General features: G+C 44.1%; 1 protein-coding gene across 1 annotated transcript in view; it reads right to left on the minus strand.

Moving 5' to 3' along the window:
* LOC118092085 (vasoactive intestinal polypeptide receptor 1) overlaps positions 1–22,698 on the minus strand; it is a 99,568-nt gene that overhangs the window by 15,539 nt on the left and 61,331 nt on the right. Inside the window, exons 2-5 of the mRNA XM_088654217.1 lie at positions 10,134–10,233; positions 8,621–8,728; positions 6,968–7,077; positions 4,759–4,856 (exon numbers count right to left, since the gene is read on the minus strand). Of these exons, the coding sequence (XP_088510343.1) occupies positions 4,759–4,856; positions 6,968–7,077; positions 8,621–8,728; positions 10,134–10,233 (416 nt within the window). The remainder of the gene's footprint in view (positions 1–4,758; positions 4,857–6,967; positions 7,078–8,620; positions 8,729–10,133; positions 10,234–22,698) is intronic.

The raw sequence follows: 22,698 nt of genomic DNA on the forward strand, positions 1-22,698 counted from the left end.
CATAAAAAAAAAATTCCTTCAGTAGCACCTTAAAGACCAACTAAGTTTTTATTTTGGTATGAGCTTTCGTGTGCATGCACACTTCTTCAGATACAGTGAAATGGAAGTTTCCAGGCACTTATGTAGAGAAGGGGTGGGGAGGGGTGGGGATGGGGAGGGGGGATCACTCAGAAGGGTGGTGGAAATGGGTGATTGACTGACTGATAGCTGTTGATGACCGCAAACGACTGCAAATGGTTTTGCATGAAAAAGCAAGGGTTGAGATGGCTGAAGATCGCTTATCATGTATAATGAGATAAGAATCCGATATCTCTGTTCAAACCAGGTCCCTCCATGGTTTTGAGCTTGGTGATAAGTTGCAATTCAGCAACTTCTCTTTCCAGTCTATTTCTGAAATTCTTTTGTAGTAAGACAGCTACTTTGAGATCTTGTATAGAATGTCCTGGGAGATTGAAGTGTTCTCCCACTGGTTTTTCTGTCTTCTGGTTCCTGATGTCAGATTTATGTCCATTTATCCTTTGGCGTAGGGTTTGGCCTGTTTGTCCAATATAGAGAGCTGAAGGGCACTGTTGGCATTTGATGGCATACACAATGTTAGAGGATGAGCAATTAAATAGTCCTGAGATGGTATGTTGGATGTTGTTGGGGTCAGTAATGGTGTTGTCTGGGTGTATGTGGCAGCAAAGTTGGCATCTGGGTTTATTGCAGGCTCTGGTACCAGTGTCCATGTTAAGTCTGGTGGTTGTATTATTGTGGGTGAGGAGTTGTTTAAGATTGGGTGGCTGTCTGTAGGCAATGAAAGGTCTTCCTCCCAGAGCTTGAGAAAGGGAGCTGTCATTGTCCAGGAGAGGCTGTAGATCTCTGATGATGCGTTGTACTGTTTTAGCTTGGGAGCTGTATGTGATGACTAGTGGTGTTCTGTTATTTTCTTTTTTGGGTCTGTCTTGCAGCAGGTTCTCTCTAGGTATCTGTCTGGCTCTGTTGATCTGTTGTTTAACTTCATCAGGTGGATATTTTAGTTCTAAAAAGGTTTGCTGTAGATCTCTTAGGTGAGATTCTCTGTCTGTAGAGTTGGAACAGATGCGGTTGTAACGTAAGGCCTGGCTGTATACGATGGATTGTTTGGTATGTTTGGGATGGTAGCTAGAAGCATGTAGATATGTTTGTCGGTCAGTTGGTTTTCTGTATAAGGTGGTGTCTATATGTCCATCCTGTATTTTTATAGTAGTGTCCAAAAAATGTATTTCTTGCATAGATTGGTTCATTGTTAGGTTGATGGTGGGGTGAAAGTCATTGAATGTCTGGTGGAAGGTTTCCAAGGTCTGTTGTCCATGTGTCCAGATAATAAAAATATCGTCAATGTATCGCAGGTACAGGAGAGGTTTGAGTAGGTAGGAGTTAAGGAAACGTTGTTCTAAATCTGCCATGAAGATGTTGGCATACTGTGGGGCCATGCGGGTGCCCATGGCTGTGCCGCTGATCTGGAGGATCTATGCAAGAAATACATTTTTTGGACACTACTATAAAAATACAGGATGGACATATAGACACCACCTTATACAGAAAACCAACTGACCGACAAACATATCTACATGCTTCTAGCTACCATCCCAAACATACCAAACAATCCATCGTATACAGCCAGGCCTTACGTTACAACCGCATCTGTTCCAACTCTACAGACAGAGAATCTCACCTAAGAGATCTACAGCAAACCTTTTTAGAACTAAAATATCCACCTGATGAAGTTAAACAACAGATCAACAGAGCCAGACAGATACCTAGAGAGAACCTGCTGCAAGACAGACCCAAAAAAGAAAATAACAGAACACCACTAGTCATCACATACAGCTCCCAAGCTAAAACAGTACAACGCATCATCAGAGATCTACAGCCTCTCCTGGACAATGACAGCTCCCTTTCTCAAGCTCTGGGAGGAAGACCTTTCATTGCCTACAGACAGCCACCCAATCTTAAACAACTCCTCACCCACAATAATACAACCACCAGACTTAACATGGACACTGGTACCAGAGCCTGCAATAAACCCAGATGCCAACTTTGCTGCCACATACACCCAGACAACACCATTACTGGCCCCAACAACATCCAACATACCATCTCAGGACTATTTAATTGCTCATCCTCTAACATTGTGTATGCCATCAAATGCCAACAGTGCCCTTCAGCTCTCTATATTGGACAAACAGGCCAAACCCTACGCCAAAGGATAAATGGACATAAATCTGACATCAGGAACCAGAAGACAGAAAAACCAGTGGGAGAACACTTCAATCTCCCAGGACATTCTATACAAGATCTCAAAGTAGCTGTCTTACTACAAAAGAATTTCAGAAATAGACTGGAAAGAGAAGTTGCTGAATTGCAACTTATCACCAAGCTCAAAACCATGGAGGGACCTGGTTTGAACAGAGATATCGGATTCTTATCTCATTATACATGATAAGCGATCTTCAGCCATCTCAACCCTTGCTTTTTCATGCAAAACCATTTGCAGTCGTTTGCGGTCATCAACAGCTATCAGTCAGTCAATCACCCATTTCCACCACCCTTCTGAGTGATCCCCCCTCCCCATCCCCACCCCTCCCCACCCCTTCTCTACATAAGTGCCTGGAAACTTCCATTTCACTGTATCTGAAGAAGTGTGCATGCACACGAAAGCTCATACCAAAATAAAAACTTAGTTGGTCTTTAAGGTGCTACTGAAGGAATTTTTTTTTATTTTACTTCGACCCAGACCAACACGGCTACCTACCTGTAACCAAATAAAACATCTTTGTTTTTAAAACAAATCCTCAGGATCCCCCCCTTCTGTAGCGGGTGCGGTCTTGCGATTAGAGGCTGGCTGCCAAGCTTTTCGGTATGTGGCCCTGAAAGCAAAGCTTTGGCTATGGCTTAAGCTATGCTTTAAACCCGTGGGTTTGGCCCCCTTGATATTGAGGGGTGATTTTCAATCATCCTGCAAAAGGGAGGTCTTAGATGAAGTACAGACTTGCGGACTGTCACGTCTTTATTTGGAGTCTATGACATACAGTCAAGCCAGAGCCGTGATTGCTCATAGATTGGGCGATATTGCTAGACAAGAGGACATAGCCTCCGTGAAACCAGGGATGTTCCTGGGGGAAGCAGATCTATCAGGCTACACCAGCCCCTTATCTCGCGGTAATCCACTATGTGGAATACCGCAGACTCCTCACTGCGGCCAGACTGAATGTCCTCGAATCTGTGGTATTATGGGGAAGGTACAGGGGAGTTCCATACGATCAGAGAACTTGCCATTGTGCCTTGGGTGAGGTAGAGTCCACCAAACATATCCTCCTGAGTTGCCCTTTCTATGTAGATTTAAGACAATGTCTCATAGCCCCATGCCTATCTCAGTTTAGCTGTCTATCCAGAGAAAGCCAGGTTGTACATTTGTTGAATAATCCCACTGGGAAAACAGCTTTCTTGGTGGCCAAATTTCTCTTCCTAGCTCTCAAGCGTCGTAAGAGTAAAATCGACTGCATTGATGCGGGTTTATCTGTATAGCCTTTATTAGTGCTGCCCATGTTTTTAGATGTCTTAGATGTTTTTAACTTTGTACTGAGAATTGTAACTTTTCTGACTGACGGTCGAATAAAGAATGAATAAAGAATGAATGAAGAATGAATGAATGAATACTAATCTACAGGTGGTACCTAACCCCAAGAAAACTAGCACTAATACACCCAGGAACCTCACCAAAATGCTGGAGAGGGTGCACCTCCACAGGAACATACCTCCACATGTGGTGGGAATGCCCCCAAATCCAATCATTCTGGACAATAACCATACGAGAAATTTGTAAGATAACTAAGCAAGTACTAGAAATCACCCCAGAACTGGCCTTATTAAACATCTTCCAAGACAACAACGCCCACGCAGAATACAAAGAACTCATAACCCACCTACTGTCAGCAACCAGAAACATCATAACCAGACACTGGAAAGATCTGTCAGGAGCAAACATGGACCAATGGTATCAAGTAGTATGGGAAATGGCCCTACTAGAAAAACTAACCGGCAAGCTGAAAATGACACAAGGACAAACAGAAGAAGACACCTTCACCCCAATATGGTTCCCCTTCATCACTTACACAGCCCAACAAGACAAGGACAAAAACCCACCGTCAGCATTCAAATCAATTTGGTTAAATTAACCAAAACACCCACCCACCCCACTCACACAAGAAACCAAAGACCACCACAGCCATCCACAAATGAACAACCACACCCTATGCCAACCCCCAACCTCTCTCGCCAACAAAGGAGCACAAGCGAACAACAGAGAACCCGCACAAACAACGCTGACACTGAACCCCTACATATATCAAGGAAAACAGAGGCACCCCACCCCTCGCACCCACCTCTTCCCCCCTTCTTCCTAATGTCTCAACAAGCAAGTTTGATGTGTAACAATGGAAAACAATATGAGACACTGCATTACCTTTGTAAACCAAGAAAATCCTCAATAAAAATTATTTTAAAAATAAAATAAAGAATGATGATGATGATGATGTTTAAAACTATTCATCCTGGGGGGACTTAATTCTGAATTAGACCTCAATTGTTTTATTAGATTATCTGTATCTTTTGTTGTTACTTTGTACTGTATCTTTAAACTCAATTTCTTTGTTATTCGTTTAGTTCAAATCCCAGGGGAGGGCGAGATAGGTGTAGACCTGGGTGCTGACTCTGAAAAGCACCTCCAGCGTTTACCGGAAGAAGGTGAAGATGAGCAGAGCTGTAATGAGCGAAGCCAGGGAAGTTGCATAGCCCGCGGTGTAGATGTGCCAGAATGTTGAATAGTATGATTTCTGTGGGGGGGAAAGAGAAGATTCAGAAGTGGAGGCACAGGAGGAGGACGCATCTTTCAGAGTTAAAACCCCGTTTCCCTTGGTAACCACAGAGGAGGAGGACATTGTGCAGAAGACAGAAGAAGAAGAAGTGTCATGGGTCAGGAGTCGGCTTCACCTGCTGAACAGCAGCCTGAAGGAGCAGAAGGCAGAGTGACTCCACCTGCTGGTGATCAGCCTTCTTGCTCCTGAGGAGGACCAGTTGGCTCCAGCTTCCTTAAGCCTTAGCTGCCAACCCTCCCTTTTTTTGTGGGAAACTCCCTTAATCTAAGCCACAGCTGTCAACTTTTCCTCCCCCCCCCCCGGAAATTCCCTTATTCCAGCGCCGTTTCCCACTGCTATCCTGGATTGTTAGATATACCGTAGACTGTCCCCAGGACAGGTGAGGCTGCTGATCCCTTATTTTCAGATCCGAAAGTGGACAGGTGAGGCTGCTGATCCCTTATTTTCAAATCCGAAAGTTGACAGCTATGTCTTAAGCAGAGTTTCCAGCCTCAGTTGGTTGCTGGAAACAACATTTGTCGTTCCTGACCAGACCTTGCTGCTTCTTGTGACCTTAAACCCTCGGCTTTCTTGACCCCTAGATCATCTGACTACGTGAACTGAGATTAGGGTTGCCAGACTCAATAGAGGACAGGACTTTAATTGCCCTGCTCCATTTTGAGTCCGGAAACCTTAAAGAGAAACCAGCAGACCCTTTGTTTAATTTCCAAGCAAAGGGTCTGCTGGTTTCTCTTCAAGGTTTCCGGACTCAAAAGAGAGCAGGGCAATTAAAGGCACAGAAGTCCTGTCCTCTATTGAGTCTGGCAACCCTAACTGAGATACTCCTGACCTTAGGACTGAACTGAACCTTGTATACAGACTTTGCCTGCAGGCAATACCCCCCTGAGATTCGGCTGGCTGGCTGGCTTCTCCCTCCACTGAGCTCTGCCATGACTGAGCAGCACAGGACTACGATGAGAAGACCTTCCCTTCCACGATTGATGCACATTTGCTTGTTTTCATGCATCTAGGCTAAGGATGACCAACTTCTGCATTCAGAAGTTTCTCTTCTGTTCAAGGCTAGCTTCGGTGTGGGAATTTGACCAAGGGCCAAAAAGACCCATTGCTAATCTGATCCCAATGATGCTTTGGGTCCACCAGCTGATGCGGGGGGACGGGACATGCCACCTTCAGAACTGCAGCACCCTAGCGATGCTCCTTCTTCTTGTCCCCCACTTGTCACTTATTTAACCCAGGTGGCGCTGTGGGTTAAACCACTGAGCCTAGGGCTTGCTGATCAGAAGGTCGGCAGTTCGAATCCCTGTGATGGGGTGAGCTCCCGTTGCTTGGTCCCAGCTCCTGCCAACCTAGCAGTTCGAAAGCACATCAAAATGCAAGTAGATAAATAGGAACCGCTACAGCGGGAAGGTAAACAGCATTTCCATGTGCTGCTCTGGTTTGCCAGAAGCGGCTTCGTCATGCTGGCCACATGACCTGGAAGCTATACGCCGGCTCCCTCGGCCAATAATGCGAGATGAGCGCAACCCCAGAGTCGGTCACGACTGGACCTCATGGTCAGGGGTCCCTTTACCTTTACCTCCCAAAGTCATCCAATGAAGCTGAACGGTGGAAGATCCAGAGCACTTAATGGGGAACAATGGCAACACGCTCATGGCCAACTGCCAACCACGTCGCTCTGCTTTCTAGGCAAACAGCGTAAAAACAAAAGTGTGCCGTGATAACTCCCTGAAACGAAGTATAGGTAAGGTGAAAAAAACTCAACTAATAATAACTCAAAGCCAAATAATAGATTTAAATATTCCAAAAGAAACTAGGTATAGAAAAGAAATAAATATCCCAAAATAACCTCGTTTCAGGGAGTTATCATGGCACAGTTTTGTTTTTACGCTGGTTATACCCACCCGTGATTGTCTTTTTTGCTTTTCTAGGCGAACAGGGCAAGGGAAAGTGATGGAAGAGGGGGCAGGCGTGGTGCGAATGCGCTGGCAGGAAAGCCACCAGCATGTCTAGTTTGTGTTCAGATGCCCAAACGGGAAAATATTGAGTGCAGATTTAAAAGCTTGACTGACCTGATCTTCTGGCCCTTTTGTTAAACTCTCTTCCAACCCGCAGGCAACTGGATATGGGGGGAATGGCTCTGACCAGTAAAGGCCTGGAGTGCAATTTCTCTGCAGGAACCCTGCGAAAAAATATCGCTGTGAAGCTCTAACGTTAACACATCCTATCCTAGTATACAATGTCACCAGTAAATTGAGATGGCAACATCTGGAGAACCTAAAGCACTAATGGGCGTGAACCAGGGTGTCCAGCAGCAGGGGAGAGGGGCAGGCACCTTTTTTCATAAGATTTATACAACCACCTGATTATAAAAAGCAAAACAAAACTCAAAGGACACTCTCAGTGACACCAGCAGAGCTTACTAGGAGAGAGACTAGCTGGTCGGAGCCTTGCTGCTCCTCAGCGCCCCCTGGCATGCTGGGAACAGGAACTGCAAACAGGAACTGCAAACAGCCCATAAGGTATCAAGTGACCTGGGCAGCCAATAGGGGGCTTGTTTGCCTTACATAATAACCCCTAGGCTTGACTCCCTAGTCTGTGAGAGAAGATGCTCAGCAAACACCCCTCACCTGCCTATTTTGAAACTTGATGACCATCTTTTCTGAGGCCACCTCCTCGGGCACCCCCAACCTGAGGCCCTCCAGATGTTTTGGCCTACAACTCCCATGATCCCTAGCTAACAGGACCAGTGGTCAGGGATGATGGGAATTGTAGTCCAAAACATCTGGAGGGCCGAAGGCTGGGGATGCCTGTTCTAGTTCCTTATTGTTGTTGTTGTTTAGTCGTTTAGTCATGTCCGACTCTTCGTGACCCCATGGACCATAGCACGCCAGGCTATCCTTGTTTGTATCCTTATATCCTTGTTCATCTGCTCTGGAACCTGAAAACACCACCTAGAGATGGATGAATCAACCCATTTCAGTTTCTCTGGATTAGAAATGGTTCCAATCGGAAGTCGACTATCCAATTTGCTTGCTTGCTTGCTTGGTGCCTCGCCTTTCCCCCAGAACAGTGACTCGTGCCGGCTCACAAAAATGAAAACAAACATGGACTAAACATGGCTAGCTAAAAGCCTTTAAGGGATAATAGTTAAAAGGTCAGTAAGCTACAAAAGAATCAAAATTGCACACAAACATAAATCTGTAAAAAAGCAGAACCTAAAAACGCTAAAAGCAGCACTATTAAAAGTCCTTTCCTTAAAAGCAGTCAGTTCCCAAAACAGTCTTCGTCTGCAGGAAGAGGAACAAGGAGGGAGCCACTCTAGGAAGAGAGTTCCAAAGTCTGGGTGCAGCCACCACCGAGAAGGCCCTGTCCCGCATCTCCACCATGTGAGCCTGTGAGGATGGGGGGGGACCAGGAGAAGGGCCTCCCCTGAAGAACTCAGAACCCAGGCAAAATGCTGTGGCAGAATACCGTCCTTCATATAGTATAGCCTGGACTTAAGCTGCGTAGTTTTTTAAAAGGACTCGTGAAAATCCGCCAGCATTTGAGACCTAATATACACATTAATTTATGCAATTTTGCCCTAGTCATTTATTCATTAATTCATGAGATTCTCTACCCACCCTTCACAATAAGGTCCCAGGGCAGGTTAAAACTCTCTGACCCACAAGAGCTCTGACAGAGAGATACAAGAGAGGGAGATTTTTAAAAAAGGGTCTTGCCATGTATGCTGGTGATTTCTTCAAAAAATCCTGGGCAGGCGAGCGTCACCGTCTCTCCAAAAGTAGCTTTGGGCCAGCAACTTAGTCCATCCCAAACGCCTGCACATCCTAAGGAGAAAACTCAGTGTCAGTTTGGAGACTCCTCCTATCCAGAATGATGGATAATGCAGGGTCCAGCAGAACAGAAGCTCACTGGACCAAGTCAAAAAATTCATTCAGTAGCACCTTAAAGACCAACTAAGTTTTTATTTTGGTATGAGCTTTCGTGTGCATGCACACTTCTTCAGATACACTTCAGTCAGACCCTTATGTATATACAGAGGGTGGTTTGGGTGGGTGGGAATGGGTGATGGGCTGATGGGAGTGGTAAACCTGTAGATGGCTGTTAACGACTGCTGATGACTGCAATTAGTCCTGCGGGGGGAAAGCAAGGGCTGAGGCGCTAAAGAAAGCTTGATCATGCATAATGAGATAAGAATCCAATGTCTTTGTTCATCCCAGGTGGCTCCATGGTTTTAAGCTTGGTAATGAGTTCCAATTCAGCAACTTCTCTTTCCAGTCTGTTCCTGAAGTTTTTCTGTAATAAAACAGCTGCTTTGAGATCTTGTATAGAATGTCCTGGGAGATTGAAGTGTTCTCCTACTGGTTTCTCTGTCTTGCGGTTCCAGACCAAGTCAGTGACCCATCTATTCTAGCAGGGGCCACCCAGGTTGCTGGTGCATCTTGGTGGTGGCTGAGGAGGAGGAGGGTGGCGAGGTGCCCAAGACAAGGACCAGATGTACAGGCGAAGATCACCATCTCCCTATTACAGCAGGGGGGGGGGGTACAGATCTCACTCCCGGTCTCGATCCTATTCACCTCGTCGCTATTGAAGTGTGAAACAAAGAACTTTGTAGCTACAGGCAGTGCATTGAGATTGCAATCTTGTGGACAATACTTTGTTACTTTTGTTCAAGTCTAATAGTGCCTAGTGAATAGGGTGACTTTTACACACCTTTTATGGAGACTACTTTTGGTGAAGTTTTAAAATGCTGTTTCATTCTGGCACATTGGTGTAGTTTGTGCTTTGTTCAAAGTTATGTTTTGAGAAGAGTATGTCTTCTGCATGTGTTTTAGTCTGAATTTTGCAGAAGGGTTTCTATTGTCCAAAGTTCTTGGTTCAGTTTTTGTTTTTGTTTTGTTTTTACAGTTTCCAAGGTATTTTGAAGAACAGAACCTGTGTAATATGCTTTGAAATGGTGCCACAAAACAGTTGTTGTTTTTTAAAACTTACTTTGAAGCCCATATCTCCTACTTAGCCAAAGTTTGAGTCAGAGAAAGAATTCTTTAGGGAAGTTTTTAATGTGTGACATTTTAAAGTATTTTAATCTTTGTTGGAAGCCATCCAGAGTGGCTGGGGAAACCCAGCCGTATGGGCGGGGTAAAAATAATAAATTATTGTTATTATTATTATTATTATTATTATTATTATTATTGGTGAATATTTATAAAGGACTGAGCTCATGCCTGTTACCTTTAAAATCTGGTAAGAGAGTTTCATTTCCCCCCAAGCACCGACTCTCATCTCTCATAAGCTGTTGGAATATTCTGCATTCTGGATGGATAGAAGCCACCTACAATGAAAAGGAGGGGAGGGAGAGAGAGAAACTATATTTCTTATTTTTCCCCCTTTTTATTATCTTTATTGCATTTTTAAAAATTACAGAGAAAGCATAAGTTAAACATTACATCTAAATATTCAAAAAGAAAAAGAAAACAATATAAAAAGGAAAGGAAAAGAAAAAAAGAAAAATGATGAATAATAAAAAACGTAAAAGAATTAGTCAAGTTCACAAGTTTGTTCAAAGGATACAAACAGTAATTTGAATATTCTATACACCAGGTTCTCAGAAAGAAATACATTTATAATCCTTCTTTTCTTTCTTTCTGTTCTGGGAAACTAGTTTGAATCCGTGCTTTATTAGCTGACTTCCCTCTATCTCTTTGCGGCTTCAACACTTCTCTTAAGTGACAAATATTCTGTATTCATTTATTAAAATCAGTTTCTTTCATTATATCTGTGAGATTAATCTAAACACAACCAAGTATGGTTTTTGGAACCATATTTTGCCAGGCAGTTTTTAAAGCAATCCCATTCCTTTTTTACCTTGTCGCCTCAGTGTATTTCTTATTTTCATTGAACAACCTGCTTTTATTGATAATGTTAATGCTTTATATCATAAACCACTTACTAGTTTTTAGTTCCTTTTAAAAAAATAAACCCAAGCAGTATATAAATTTTGTTGTTGTAATTCTTATTTTCATCGAACAAAATTTATATACCACTTGATTTAAAAACCGCCAAAAGATGATTGAAATCAAAGCATCTGAAAAGCGAGAAAACACATGTAACGTCCACATGTCTCGATAGACCTGCCTTAGCAAAACTGCTTTAGGCCAGTGCAAAAAAGAATACAGCAAAGTTTCCTGCCTAGTGTCAAGAGGCAAGGAGTTCCAAAGGGTATGCTAGTGTTACTCACTAAACCAGTGGCAGAGGGCTTTTTAAAAAAGGGGGGGGACTGAGCTCCTTCTTGGACAATCTTCCCAAGGGTCATGTGGTGGCAAGGGGCAGGTCCAGAGTCAAAAGTGGGTGTGCCCAAAGGAAAAAAGTGGGAGGAGCTGTTGTTGTTGTTGTTGTTGTTGTTGTTTAGTTGATTAGTCGTGTGACCCCATGGACCCCATGGACCAGAGCACGCCAGGCACTCCTGTCTCCCACTGCCTCCCGGAGTTTCATCACATTCGTGTTGGCAGCTTCAAGAACACTGTCCAACCATCTCGTCCTCTGTCGTCCCCTTCTCCTTGTGCCCTCCATCTTTCCCAACATCAGGGTCTTTTCCAGGGAGTCTTCTCTTCTCATGAGGTGGCCAAAGTATTGGAGCCTCAGCTTCACGATCTGTCCTTCCAGTGAGCACTCGGGGCTGATGTCCTTCAGAGTGGATAGGTTTGATCTTCTTGCAGTCCATGGGACTCTCAAGAGTCTCCCCCAGCACCATAATTCAAAAGCATCAATTCTGCGGCGATCAGCCTTCTTTATGGTCCAGCTCTCACTTCCATACATCACTACTGGGAAAACCATAGCTTTAACTATACAGATCTTTGTCAACAAGGTGATATCTCTGCTTTTTGAGATGGTCTGGAAGTCCGTTCCAAAACCAAAGTGTTCCAGAACCAAGGCGTGTTTTCCCATAGAAATTAAGGCAAAACGGATTAATCCATTCCAGACTTCTAAAAACAACCCGTAAAACAGCAATTTAACATAATTTTCACTATCTAACGAGACCATTGATTCAGAAAATGAAAGCAATAATCAATGTACTGTACCATAAAATAAATAAGATAGGATTGTAGTTGATAATTATTTTTTTAAAAAAATCCTTACCTGCACTGATTATAGTCATTGTTTGGATGGGGGGCTTTTATCCATTTCCGCAGTCACACAATCAATCAATGAGTAGCTGAACTGGGTTCCACACAGCCACAAAAACAAATTAACTGAAAAAGCCTCAAAAACAAAAAAGCAAAATAAATACCGGTAGCAAAAACAAAAGTGCCCAGTACAGTGGTACCTTGGTTCTTGAACTTAATCTGTTCCGGAAGTCCGTTTGACTTCCAAAATATTCACAAACCAAGGCGCGGCTTCTGACTGGTTCATGTGCCCCAGGAACAATAGCCAACAGCCACATCGAACGTTTGGCTTCTGAAAAACGTTCAAAAACCAGAACACTTACTTCTGGGTTTTTGGCGTTTGAGAACCAAGGCGTTTGAGAACCAAACACTGTAAAACGAAATTGCCAAATGCACCTTGGTGAGGAGGGGTTTTTATTTATTTATGTACTTCCTTCATAAAATCGGAGAATTGGAAGGGACCCCAAGGGCCATCTAGTCCAACCTCCTGAAATGCCGGAATAGGCAGGTGTCCTATATCTGATTCGAACCTGCTACCTTGTCATTATCAGCACCATGTTCAAACCAACTGAGCCCTCCGAGCATGCCTTCCTTATTTATTTATTTTTAAAAAATATTTATATACTGCCGTGTCATACAAATTATATCACAGAGGTTTACAGCAATAACAGAACATAAAACCAGGCAATAAAACCGTAAAACGTTAACAGCAAGTTAAAAGCAAAAAAGAAATCAAAAACTTCCACAACTTAGGGGCTACCACAGAGAAGGCACTCTCCAAAGTTCCTATCACTCTGAGTTTCGGAGGGCCAAAGAAATACCAAGGTTGTCTCATCTGTGAATCGTCACACCCAAGAGGATCTGTAGGAAAAGAGGTGGTCTTTCTGGTATTTGGGGACTACATCATTACAGTAGAATAATCATAGAATCATAGAGTTGGAAGAGACCACAAGGGCCATCCAGTCCAACCCCCTGCCAAGCAGGAAACACCATCAAAGCATTCCTGACAGATGGCTGTCAAGCCTCTGCTTAAAGACCTCCAAAGAAGGAGACTCCACCACACTCCTTGGCAGCAAATTCCACTGCTGAACAGCTCTTACTGTCAGGAAGTTCTTCCTAATGTTTAGGTGGAATCTTCTTTCTTGTAGTTTGAATCCATTGCTCCATGTCTGCTTCTCTGGAGCAGCAGAAAACAACCTTTCTCCCTCCTCTATATAGCATCCTTTTATATATTTGAACATGACTATCATATCTCCCCTTAACCTTCTCTTCTCCAGGCTAAACATACCCAGCTCCCTAAGCCGTTCCTCATAAGGCATCGTTTCCAGGCCTTTGACCATTTTGGTTGCCCTCCTTTGGACACGTTCCAGCTTGTCAGTATCCTTCTTGAACTGTGGTGCCCAGAACTGGACACAGTACTCCAGGTGAGGTCTGACCAGAGCAGAATACAGTGGTACTATTACTTCCGTGGATCTAGATGCTATACTCCTATTGATGCAGTCCAGAATTGCATTGGCTTTTTTAGCTGCTGCATCACACTGTTGACTCGTGTCAAGTTTGTGGTCTACCAAGACTCCTAGATCCTTTTCACATGCACTGCTCTCAAGCCAGGTGTCTCCCATCCTGTATCTGTGCCTTTCATTTTTTATTTTTCATTTTGCCTAAGTGTAATACTTTACATTTCTCCTTGTTAAAATTCATCTTGTTTGCTTTGGCCCAGTTGTCTAATCTGTTATGCTAGAATTGTTTTTATTTCTAGCAGAAGCGGGGAGGGGCACCCCACTTCTCCTTACAGTTTCCAGCAAGATGGGAATAAGGTAAACTTGACACCAGTAAATTCATAGCTGCCAAGTCTCCCGTATTCCCCGGGAAACCCCCATTTTTTCAGCTGTTCCCAGCCGAAAAAACAGATTTTTTTCCGGTTTTTTCTGGTGTGGCGGCCATTTTGGAATTGGGCGGAACATGCTCAGAAGCGACTTTTGATGCTGCTGTACCCAGTTCCAAAATGGCTGCAGCGTGACTTCTGGTGCGGCGGCCATTTTGGAACTGGGCACAGCAGCATCAAAAGTCACTTCTGAGCATGTTCTGCCCAGTTCCAAAATGGCGGCAGTGCTACTTCCAGTCTGCTACTTCCGGTCCGGTCCCTTATTTCTCAGGCTGGAACTTGGCAGGTATGGTAAATTCCACCCCCAGAGAGGAGACCTTCTGGGTGGGGGTTGGGACCATCAAATTTGAGATAGTGAAGAATTGCAGTGTACCTAACCTTGACCATAACATGAAGGAGAAGAATGCAAGGAGCTACCCGGACCAATATAGAGTTATTTTTATTCCATTTTAGACTAGGATCAGATAATTTTCTTCTTTCCCTTAGTGTGTGTGTGGAGGGGGAGGGATATTAAATTAACCCCCCCCCAAAAAATAGCACCTCTCTTTACTCCACACACACACACACACACACACAAAGGAAAGCACTTTGTAAATGGCCATTGTCATGCTGTCAATGGAAGCGTCTGAAAATAAATAAATAAAACAAAACCAGACAGCGCAGGGTTTTCGCACGGAGTCGGGGCAAAGGAATACTGACTTCCAACAAGGGTAGCAAAAAAAATATTACTCTGAGAAGGGCAATGCAATTTGCATTTCAAAAGAACCTATTCAGAGCTCGGGCTGGAATCTAATTGTACTCTCCCCCCCCCCTTCTCCTTTGACTGCTTCAGATGTTTTTCAAGAACTGTAATCATGTGAAATTGTTTGCTGTTGAGATACTTTTATGCTGGCGTTTGGAAAGAGCCAGAGATAGAATTAAGATGCAACAGTTCCACCCCACCCCCCCTTTTTAATAAAGAATCCTTTTTCTGAGGTCACAAGGAACTTTTTTAAAATTCAAACGAGAAATGAATGGGAAATGAGGTGGTCAGATCTTTATTAAGGATCTTAAATTAAATCTTAATTAAGGATCCCCCCCAAAATTGGGGGGAGGCACCTCCTTGGTTCCAGAAACTCAGCCCCACTGCCCCCTAACTTATTAAAAGCACTATTCAGAATAGCAGAACAGCACAACCCACTGAAAAGAAAACAACACAATTAAATTCGAAACAGCCACAAAGAATGGCACATTTATTCAGAGCTCAATTAAAACTATTCAGTTTGATTAATTCAACAGAACTAATGAACTTGATGCAATGATACCATCTTTTCAAAATCTGGCCACCGTTTACACCTCCAGTGCATACTGGAGAATATTGATTTCTCAGATGAAAATAGGGATATTCTATTCTAACATCAGGAAGTTTCTCCCTTGTTTGATCTCCCCCCCCCACAAGTGCCATATACACAATTACATCAGTCACCTTGAGCCAATTGCAACCTCTCCACCTCACCTACCTCACAAGGTTGTTGTAAATTAAAAACCCCGCGAGGGAAGGATCGTGAACAACACCTTCAACAGATAAATGGAAGGTAATAAAATTTGAGCTTTAAGCTGCCTTGAGTCCCTGTCAGCGAAAGACAGTGAGAATGAGCAGGAAAATGGGAGTAAATCCTATTGAATTCAGTGGGACTTAGCTCTGGGTAAAATTGCTTAGGATTGCAGTGTAAGGCTGCCCAGTTTTTGCCCAGTTACCTGGGAGTAAGCGCTATTGAATACAATGGGGCTTACTTCTGAGTAGACATGAAAAGGTTTGCAGTGTAAGGATCCATTTACAATAAAGGAATAAACACTTCACACCATTTCCTAAAGCAATTGCTGGCTGCAGAAGCACTGCAATTAAAGAATACAAAGTCAATTGCTTTATCATTTTTCTTCAAAATTATAGGAAGGGCTTTGCATGCCAGTTCCACCATTCATTTGGTGCATTTTATTTTCAGAATAAACAGGAGTCGTTTTTTTCCACCCACACCACTTTTAATTGTTCTCTGAGGAGGGGAGGGGAGGGAAAAAAGGAAAACCAGGACATGCAGGGATCAAATCAAAAACCAGGATGGCTTCTTTAATTCTGGGACTTTCCGTGGAAAATCAGGACATTTGGAGAGTATGCCAGTGCCCCCTGCTGCCCTCTAGGCAGTAGTGGATTTACATATAAACTAAACAAGCTATAACTTAGGGCCCCACTCTCTTGGGGGCCCCCCAAAAAAATTAAAGGAAAAAAACAGGATGTAGATTTCCAAAATATAAGATAAAAACAAATAAAATAAAACCTACTGTACATACAGCAACAGTGTTTGTGTGTTGTGTAGGCTCCTATGATGTAAGTCATGGGCCCCGCCTGCTAGCCTGCTCCCTAAAATATCACTGGTTTGCTCCTTTCTATATATAGGGTGTCTACATTCTGCATGGACTGGTTGCAAGGCAACATGGGCAAATGGCTTGAGATACCCATTAGGTCCATAAATTACTAGATAGCATATATTCAACAGAAAAAAAAACAGTGACAATTTGTTGTTGACAAAGAACAGCTGGACATATAAAGGGCCCAATTACCTTCAGTTGCTAAGGTAAAGGGACCCCTGACCATTAGGTCCAGTCGTGACCGACTCTGGGGTTGTGGCGCTCATCTCGCTTTACTGGCCGAGGGAACCAGCGTACAGCTTCCGGGTCATGTGGCCAGCATGACAAAACCGCTTCTGGCAAACCAGAGCAGCACACGGAAACGCCGTTTACCTTCCCGCTTGGAGCAGTACCTATTTATCTACTTGTACTTTGACGCGCTTTTGAACTGCTTAGGGCCTCATCAAACCTAAATCCGGCCCTGCCCTTAGGTAATCCCATAAATTAATGTGGGGAAATCGGGTCCTCACATCCAGAGAGGGCACGCGTTGCGGTGGGTCCCGGCAACCGGGTCTAGGTGTTGGGGCGGGACAATTGGAGCGGCCGCAACACCCTATTGGTGTTCCCTCTGACCAGGTGCAATTGGGCTGAGGGCTTGCCAATCAAGGAGTCAGAGGGAACGCTATTTAACTGCTGCACGTGACCTTCAAGACAATTTTCTCAGGTACAGTGCATCGGAACCCCTGCCCACCTCTCCCTAATTTAGTGCCTTTGCTTGACCTTGCTATGCTGTCATGTGTCGTCTGCCGTTGTTGCAGGGCACGGCAAGAATTTTCCCCGCTTGGCTGATTGGCTGTTGCCACTTGGGTTTCGCCTGCCGCGCATAGCTGCCAAGTCTCCCGTTTCCCCCAGGAAATCCCCGTTTTTCCAGTTGTTCCTAGCTGAAAAAACGGATTTTTTTTTTGTTTTCCCCCGGTTTATTCTGGCGCGGCGGCCATTTTGGAACTGGGAGGAGCATGCTCAGAAGCGACTTTTGATGCAGCTTTGCCCAGTTCCAAAATGGCTGCAGTGCGACTTCTGGCGCGCCGCCCATTTTGGAACTGGGCAAAGCAGCATCAAAAGTCACTTCTGAGCATGTTCCACCCAGTTCCAAAATGGCGGCAGCGCTACTTCCGGTCTGCTATTTCCGGCCCGGTCCCTTATTTCTCTGACAGCAACTTGGCAGGTATGCTGCCGCATAGCAATTCGTCACAACTGGTAAGGTTGGCGGATAGGCTCTGGTTCATGCTGGTAGGGGTGGCATGATCCCTTGCCACCCTATCCACAGGTATTCCTCTTAAAGGAATCCTATTGGACTTCTGGTTGGTATTCCCCCAAGCGGGGTTGTGCCCTCTCCAGAGTTCGGGGCACACATGGGGGAATCAGGGTGTGGCGGTAGTCAGGACTCCCGTCCCAGGTGTGAACCTGGTTGCTGACTCATGGTGCGCCCAGAGTCAGCGCTACCCTGGGTAGCTTTTGGAACCAGAGCCTATACAACCACTCACTTGCTTTGTAATCAGTAAAGTTGTGGTGCTGGAGGAGACTCTTGAGAGTCCCATGGACTGCAAGAAGATCAAACCTATCCATTCTTAAGGAAATCAGCCATGAGTGCTCACTGGAAGGACAGATCCTGAAGCTGAGGCTCCAATACTTTGGCCACCTCATGAGAAGAGAAGTTTCCCTGGAAAAGACCCTGATGTTGGGAAAGATTGAGGGCACAAGGAGAAGGGGACGACAGAGGACGAGATGGTTGCACAGTGTTCTCGAAGCTACCAACATGAGTTTGACCAAACTGCGGGAGGCAGTGCAAGACAGGAGTGCCTGGCGTGCTATGGTCCATGGGGTCACGAAGAGTCGGACACGACTAAACGACTAAACAACAAAGTTGTGGCCTAAATTCTGCCCAAATCCAAACCAAAAATATGAGTGATGTCTGAATTTCTTTCTAGGCCCAGGTTAAAGGGTCTCCACACGCAAATGCTGAACCAAGTTTGAGAAAGGGAGGTGTTGTAACTGACAGGTTCATTCCTCTCAGCTCCCCGATTACAGTAAGAACAGGGTTCGGATCCACACTCTGATATGAAGCTCACTGAGTGACCTTGGGCCACTCACTGTCTCTCAGCCTAACCTACCTGTCTCTCAGCCTAACCTTATTGTTGTGAAAATAAAGTGGAGAGGGGAGAACCTTGAGTTCCTTGGAATAAAAGGTGAAATATAAATGTAACAAATAACTATTGGGGTTGTTCTAAGACTGAGCAGAATGTTACCTTTCAAGAACTTTTAGCTTGAAATTGGGGGACTCTTAGGGGACCAAGTTTTTGCCCAAACTGCTGTCTCATTTCACCCTTTTTCCCACTGCTGTCACTCCTCGGTTTGTGGTCCTGGCTGTGCCTCAATTTGATTTGGTTCCAAATTCATATTCTATTCTGTGGTTGTGCGTTCATCAAGGGAAATCTCACACTGAAACTGTTACTTCACCTGGGTCTCCCCTGCTGGATCAGAGAGATTCTTCTTACGGGACTATAATATACATATTCAGTATTCATTGCCTTGATCTTTCATCATTACGTTAATTGTGCCTGGCAAATCAGTTTTAAATAACCAGGAATTAAAATAAAGTAGAACATCTAATTAACACCAGTGCCGAAAATATCAACCTTGCTTTGAGATCCATGAGGGCTGAATTACTGGAGTCGGAGATCAAAGTCCTGACTGTTAAATATATCCCACTTCTTAAAGCTGAGCTTTAATAATAGACAACGGCTCATATCAATATGTAAATGTGTTCTGCGCAAGAGCATTGGCTCTGAATTTCACCCAAAGCAAAATGTTGAGACCATGACCCTCCAGTGCAGTCTTTCATATCAACACAATTTACTTTCATATCCTTGTGAATCTCTCCTTTACCGATTTAGGAAGGCAAGCAAAACAAGAAAAGGGGTGAAAAAGAAATTTGTGGGGGTGTGGGTGTGTCTTGCACCTCCAACTGATGTTTGATGCTTCTTCACCTAGCACCAGGGGCGTAGCAAGGGGGTGGGACTCGGTGCCCCCCCCCGGCGACTTCCAAGCCAAGCCCCGCCACCTGGTAAAAAGTCCCGCTCGGCACAGCAGCAGCTGGCTCACTCGCTCACAAGCCGCAGAGGTGAGCAGGAAGGAAGAAGCAAAGCGTGAGCCAGCCACGCAGGTGAGCGAGCAAGCCAGCTGTTGCTGTGCTGAGCGAGGCTTTTTACCGGAAGGCTGGCAGGGAGAAGCGTCCCCTCTCGCCCACCCGCCGGCTGGTGCCTGGCCAGCGCCAGCTGTGTTTGCTCGCCACTCCCAGCTCTGTCTTTTGGGGGCAGGGCGAGCAGCGCCGTCAGGACCCTGCTACGTAGCGCGCATGCGCAGCGTCGGTACGTAGCGATGCATGTGCCGTACGTAGCGATGCCCCACCCCCGGGTGCGCATCATGTTTTCCGCTCCAGGCGCCCGAGCAGCTTCCTACGCCAGTCCCTAACACATCACTAAACCATGAAACTCACAGGTTAAAGCTTATAAGGAAATGATATATAATGAATTGAAAAGGATGTTCAAAGTAACACACACACACACACACATAGAGCGGTGCCTCGACTTACGAATTTACTCCGTTCCGAAGGCACCTTCGTAGGTCGAAAAATTCATAAGTCGAAAAGCGCCATTGGAAACGTGATTTTCCATAGGAATGCATTGAAAATGGAAAATTTCGTCAGGCGAAGCAACCCCATCTAAAAATTTGTAAGTTGGAAAAAATCTAAAACCGCTGCTGTTTCCGTTTGGATGTCGAGAAATTCATAAGTGTGTGGCCATTTGCCCCATTCATAAGTCGAAAAATTCGTTTGTCGAGTCGTTCGTAAGTTGAGGTACCACTGTGTGTGTGTGTGTGTGTGTGTGTGTGTGTGTGTGTGTGTATAAGCTTTTTCTTTTGGGAATTATAGGGACAGAACTACCTAAATTGCATAGAAATTTATATATGCTACTACAGCAGGAAGAATGTTACTCGCCCCAAAAATTGAAAGAAGCAGAATTCCCAATAAAGGAAGAATGGATACAAAAACTTATGGAATATGCAGTAATGGCGAAACTTACCAGAAGAATAAGAAATCAAGATAACAAACTTTTTATGAAAGAATGGGAATGGTTTATTGAATATTTACAGATAAATTGTAAGCAGATAAAACATTAGCAGAATTATTGTAATAACCTGCAGTTATATAAGAGTTTATATTTACAGCCGATAATTAAATGAGCAAGTTAAATGAATTTGGATGTGCAGAAGATATTTAAAAAATGAATTTAAGGAGCTGCAGAAAGAGGGGGAAGGAAGTCAAATTTGGAAATGTTGAGTTGATTGTAAAACTAATGAAATGTATAAATTAGAAAAGCATAAGTAAAAAAATAAATAAAAACAAACCATGGAACTCACTAACTCAAGATCTAGTGATAGCCGCTAACATGGAGAGCTTGAAAGGGAGGTAAGGCAAACTCGTGGAGGATAATGACATAAATGGCTACTAGGATGGATGGATATGTACTGCCTCCCGAGCCAGATGCAATGGTTCCATGAATAGCAGTCTTGGGGAAACATGGCTCTCACGCTCATGCGCTGCCTGTGTGCTTTTCTGGTTCACCTCACCACTCTGGACCACAGAAGGTTGCCCAGGTAAGCCTTTAGTTTGATCCAGGAAGGTTCTTGGGTATTTTAAGTAAAATTCCGTGGTTGATTTGAGTCTGGTGCTCATGTGAAACTACAACTAATCCAGTATGCGGTAGCCAGACTGGTGACTGGGAGCAGCCACCAAGACCACATAACACCGGTCTTGAAAGATCTACATTGGCTCCTAGTATATTTCCAAGCAAAATTCAAAGTGTTGGTGCTGAAATTTAAAGCCCTAAACAGCCTCAGCCCAGTATATCTGAAGGAGTGTTTCCAGCTCCATTGTTCAGCCCAGACACTGAGGTCCAGCTCCGAGGGCCTTCTGGCTGGTTCTTCGCTGTGAGGTTACAGGGAACCAGGCAGAGGGCCTTCTCAGTGGTGGCACCCACCCTGTGGAACGCCCTCCCATCAGATGTTAAGGAAATAAACAACTATCTGATGTTTAGAAGACATCTAAAGGCAGTCTGATTTTGGGAAGTTTTTAATGAATTATGTTTTAATGTATTTTTTATCTTTTGTTGGAAGCCACGCAGAGTGGCTGGGGAAACCCAGCCAGATGGGCGGGATATCAATAAATTATTATTATTATTATTATTATTATTATTATTATTATTATTATTATTACCTGAGGGATGTCAAGGGTAGCAAAAGGAATTTTGATAAAATTAGTCGGACATGTCAAGAAGATGCCACATACTCTCATATTGTATATTGCCCAGCAAGACTACAATAAATACCAGCGGAATTTTGAAAGAGATGTTTGTGAATTTCTCAAGGTTTATGAAGCTAGCTTGTTTTAACAAACCATAGTTAAGATTAATCAAAGTTTAGCGTTCAGACATGACAGTAAACTGTGGTTAGGGAGGGGGAGAAATTTTACGCAATTCTCATTTCAAAGCGAGCCTACCTATTTTGCGCTTTATAGAGCAATGTGTGAACTGAGACACAGCCATCCTACAAAATTCACACTGCTCTGAATTTTGCAATGCAGATCTCCACTGAAGGGAATGTGCAAACATGCTGGAGGACCGCATCAGAAAGGTCAGAGGAGTACGGATTCTGAAGCCAAACTGCATTTTTTGTGTGTGTGTGTGTACATAGAAACCAAGCCTGGTGAGGAACGGTTGAAGGAGATGGATATGTTTCGTCTGAAAAAGAGGAGACCAAGAGGAGATCTTCAAATATCTAAAGATCTGTCCAATGGAAGATGGAGCAATCTTGTTTTCTCCTGTCCCTGGGGGTAGGACCCAAACCAAGGGATTCAAGTAACAAGATAGGAGATTCCAAGTAAACATACAGAAAAACTTTCTGACGGTAAGAGCTGCTCAACAGGGGAATGGTCTCCCTTGGGGAGGTTGTGGACTCTCCCACTGAGGTGTGTCTTGCCCCTCGCTTTATGTTTCTCTTGATGCCAAGTAAATACCATTTTTATTTTTAAAAAATCAGACTTTTAGAAGTTGACAGCGATGAAATCCTTTCCATGTTTTAACTGTTAATTATGAGAATTTGTTTCCGATATATGTGCTTGTTGTTCCTGCATTGCTGGGACTAGATGACCCTTCCAGTTCTACAATTCTATGATGAGGTGTTAATTAATTTATTCTGCTGCGCAACGTCCTGTGTCAACATTGCAGTCAATCAATAAATCTACATCCCA

Source organism: Zootoca vivipara, chromosome 11 (assembly GCF_965207765.1).
Source record: "Zootoca vivipara chromosome 11, rZooViv2.hap1.1, whole genome shotgun sequence".
NCBI lineage: Eukaryota > Metazoa > Chordata > Lepidosauria > Squamata > Lacertidae > Zootoca > Zootoca vivipara.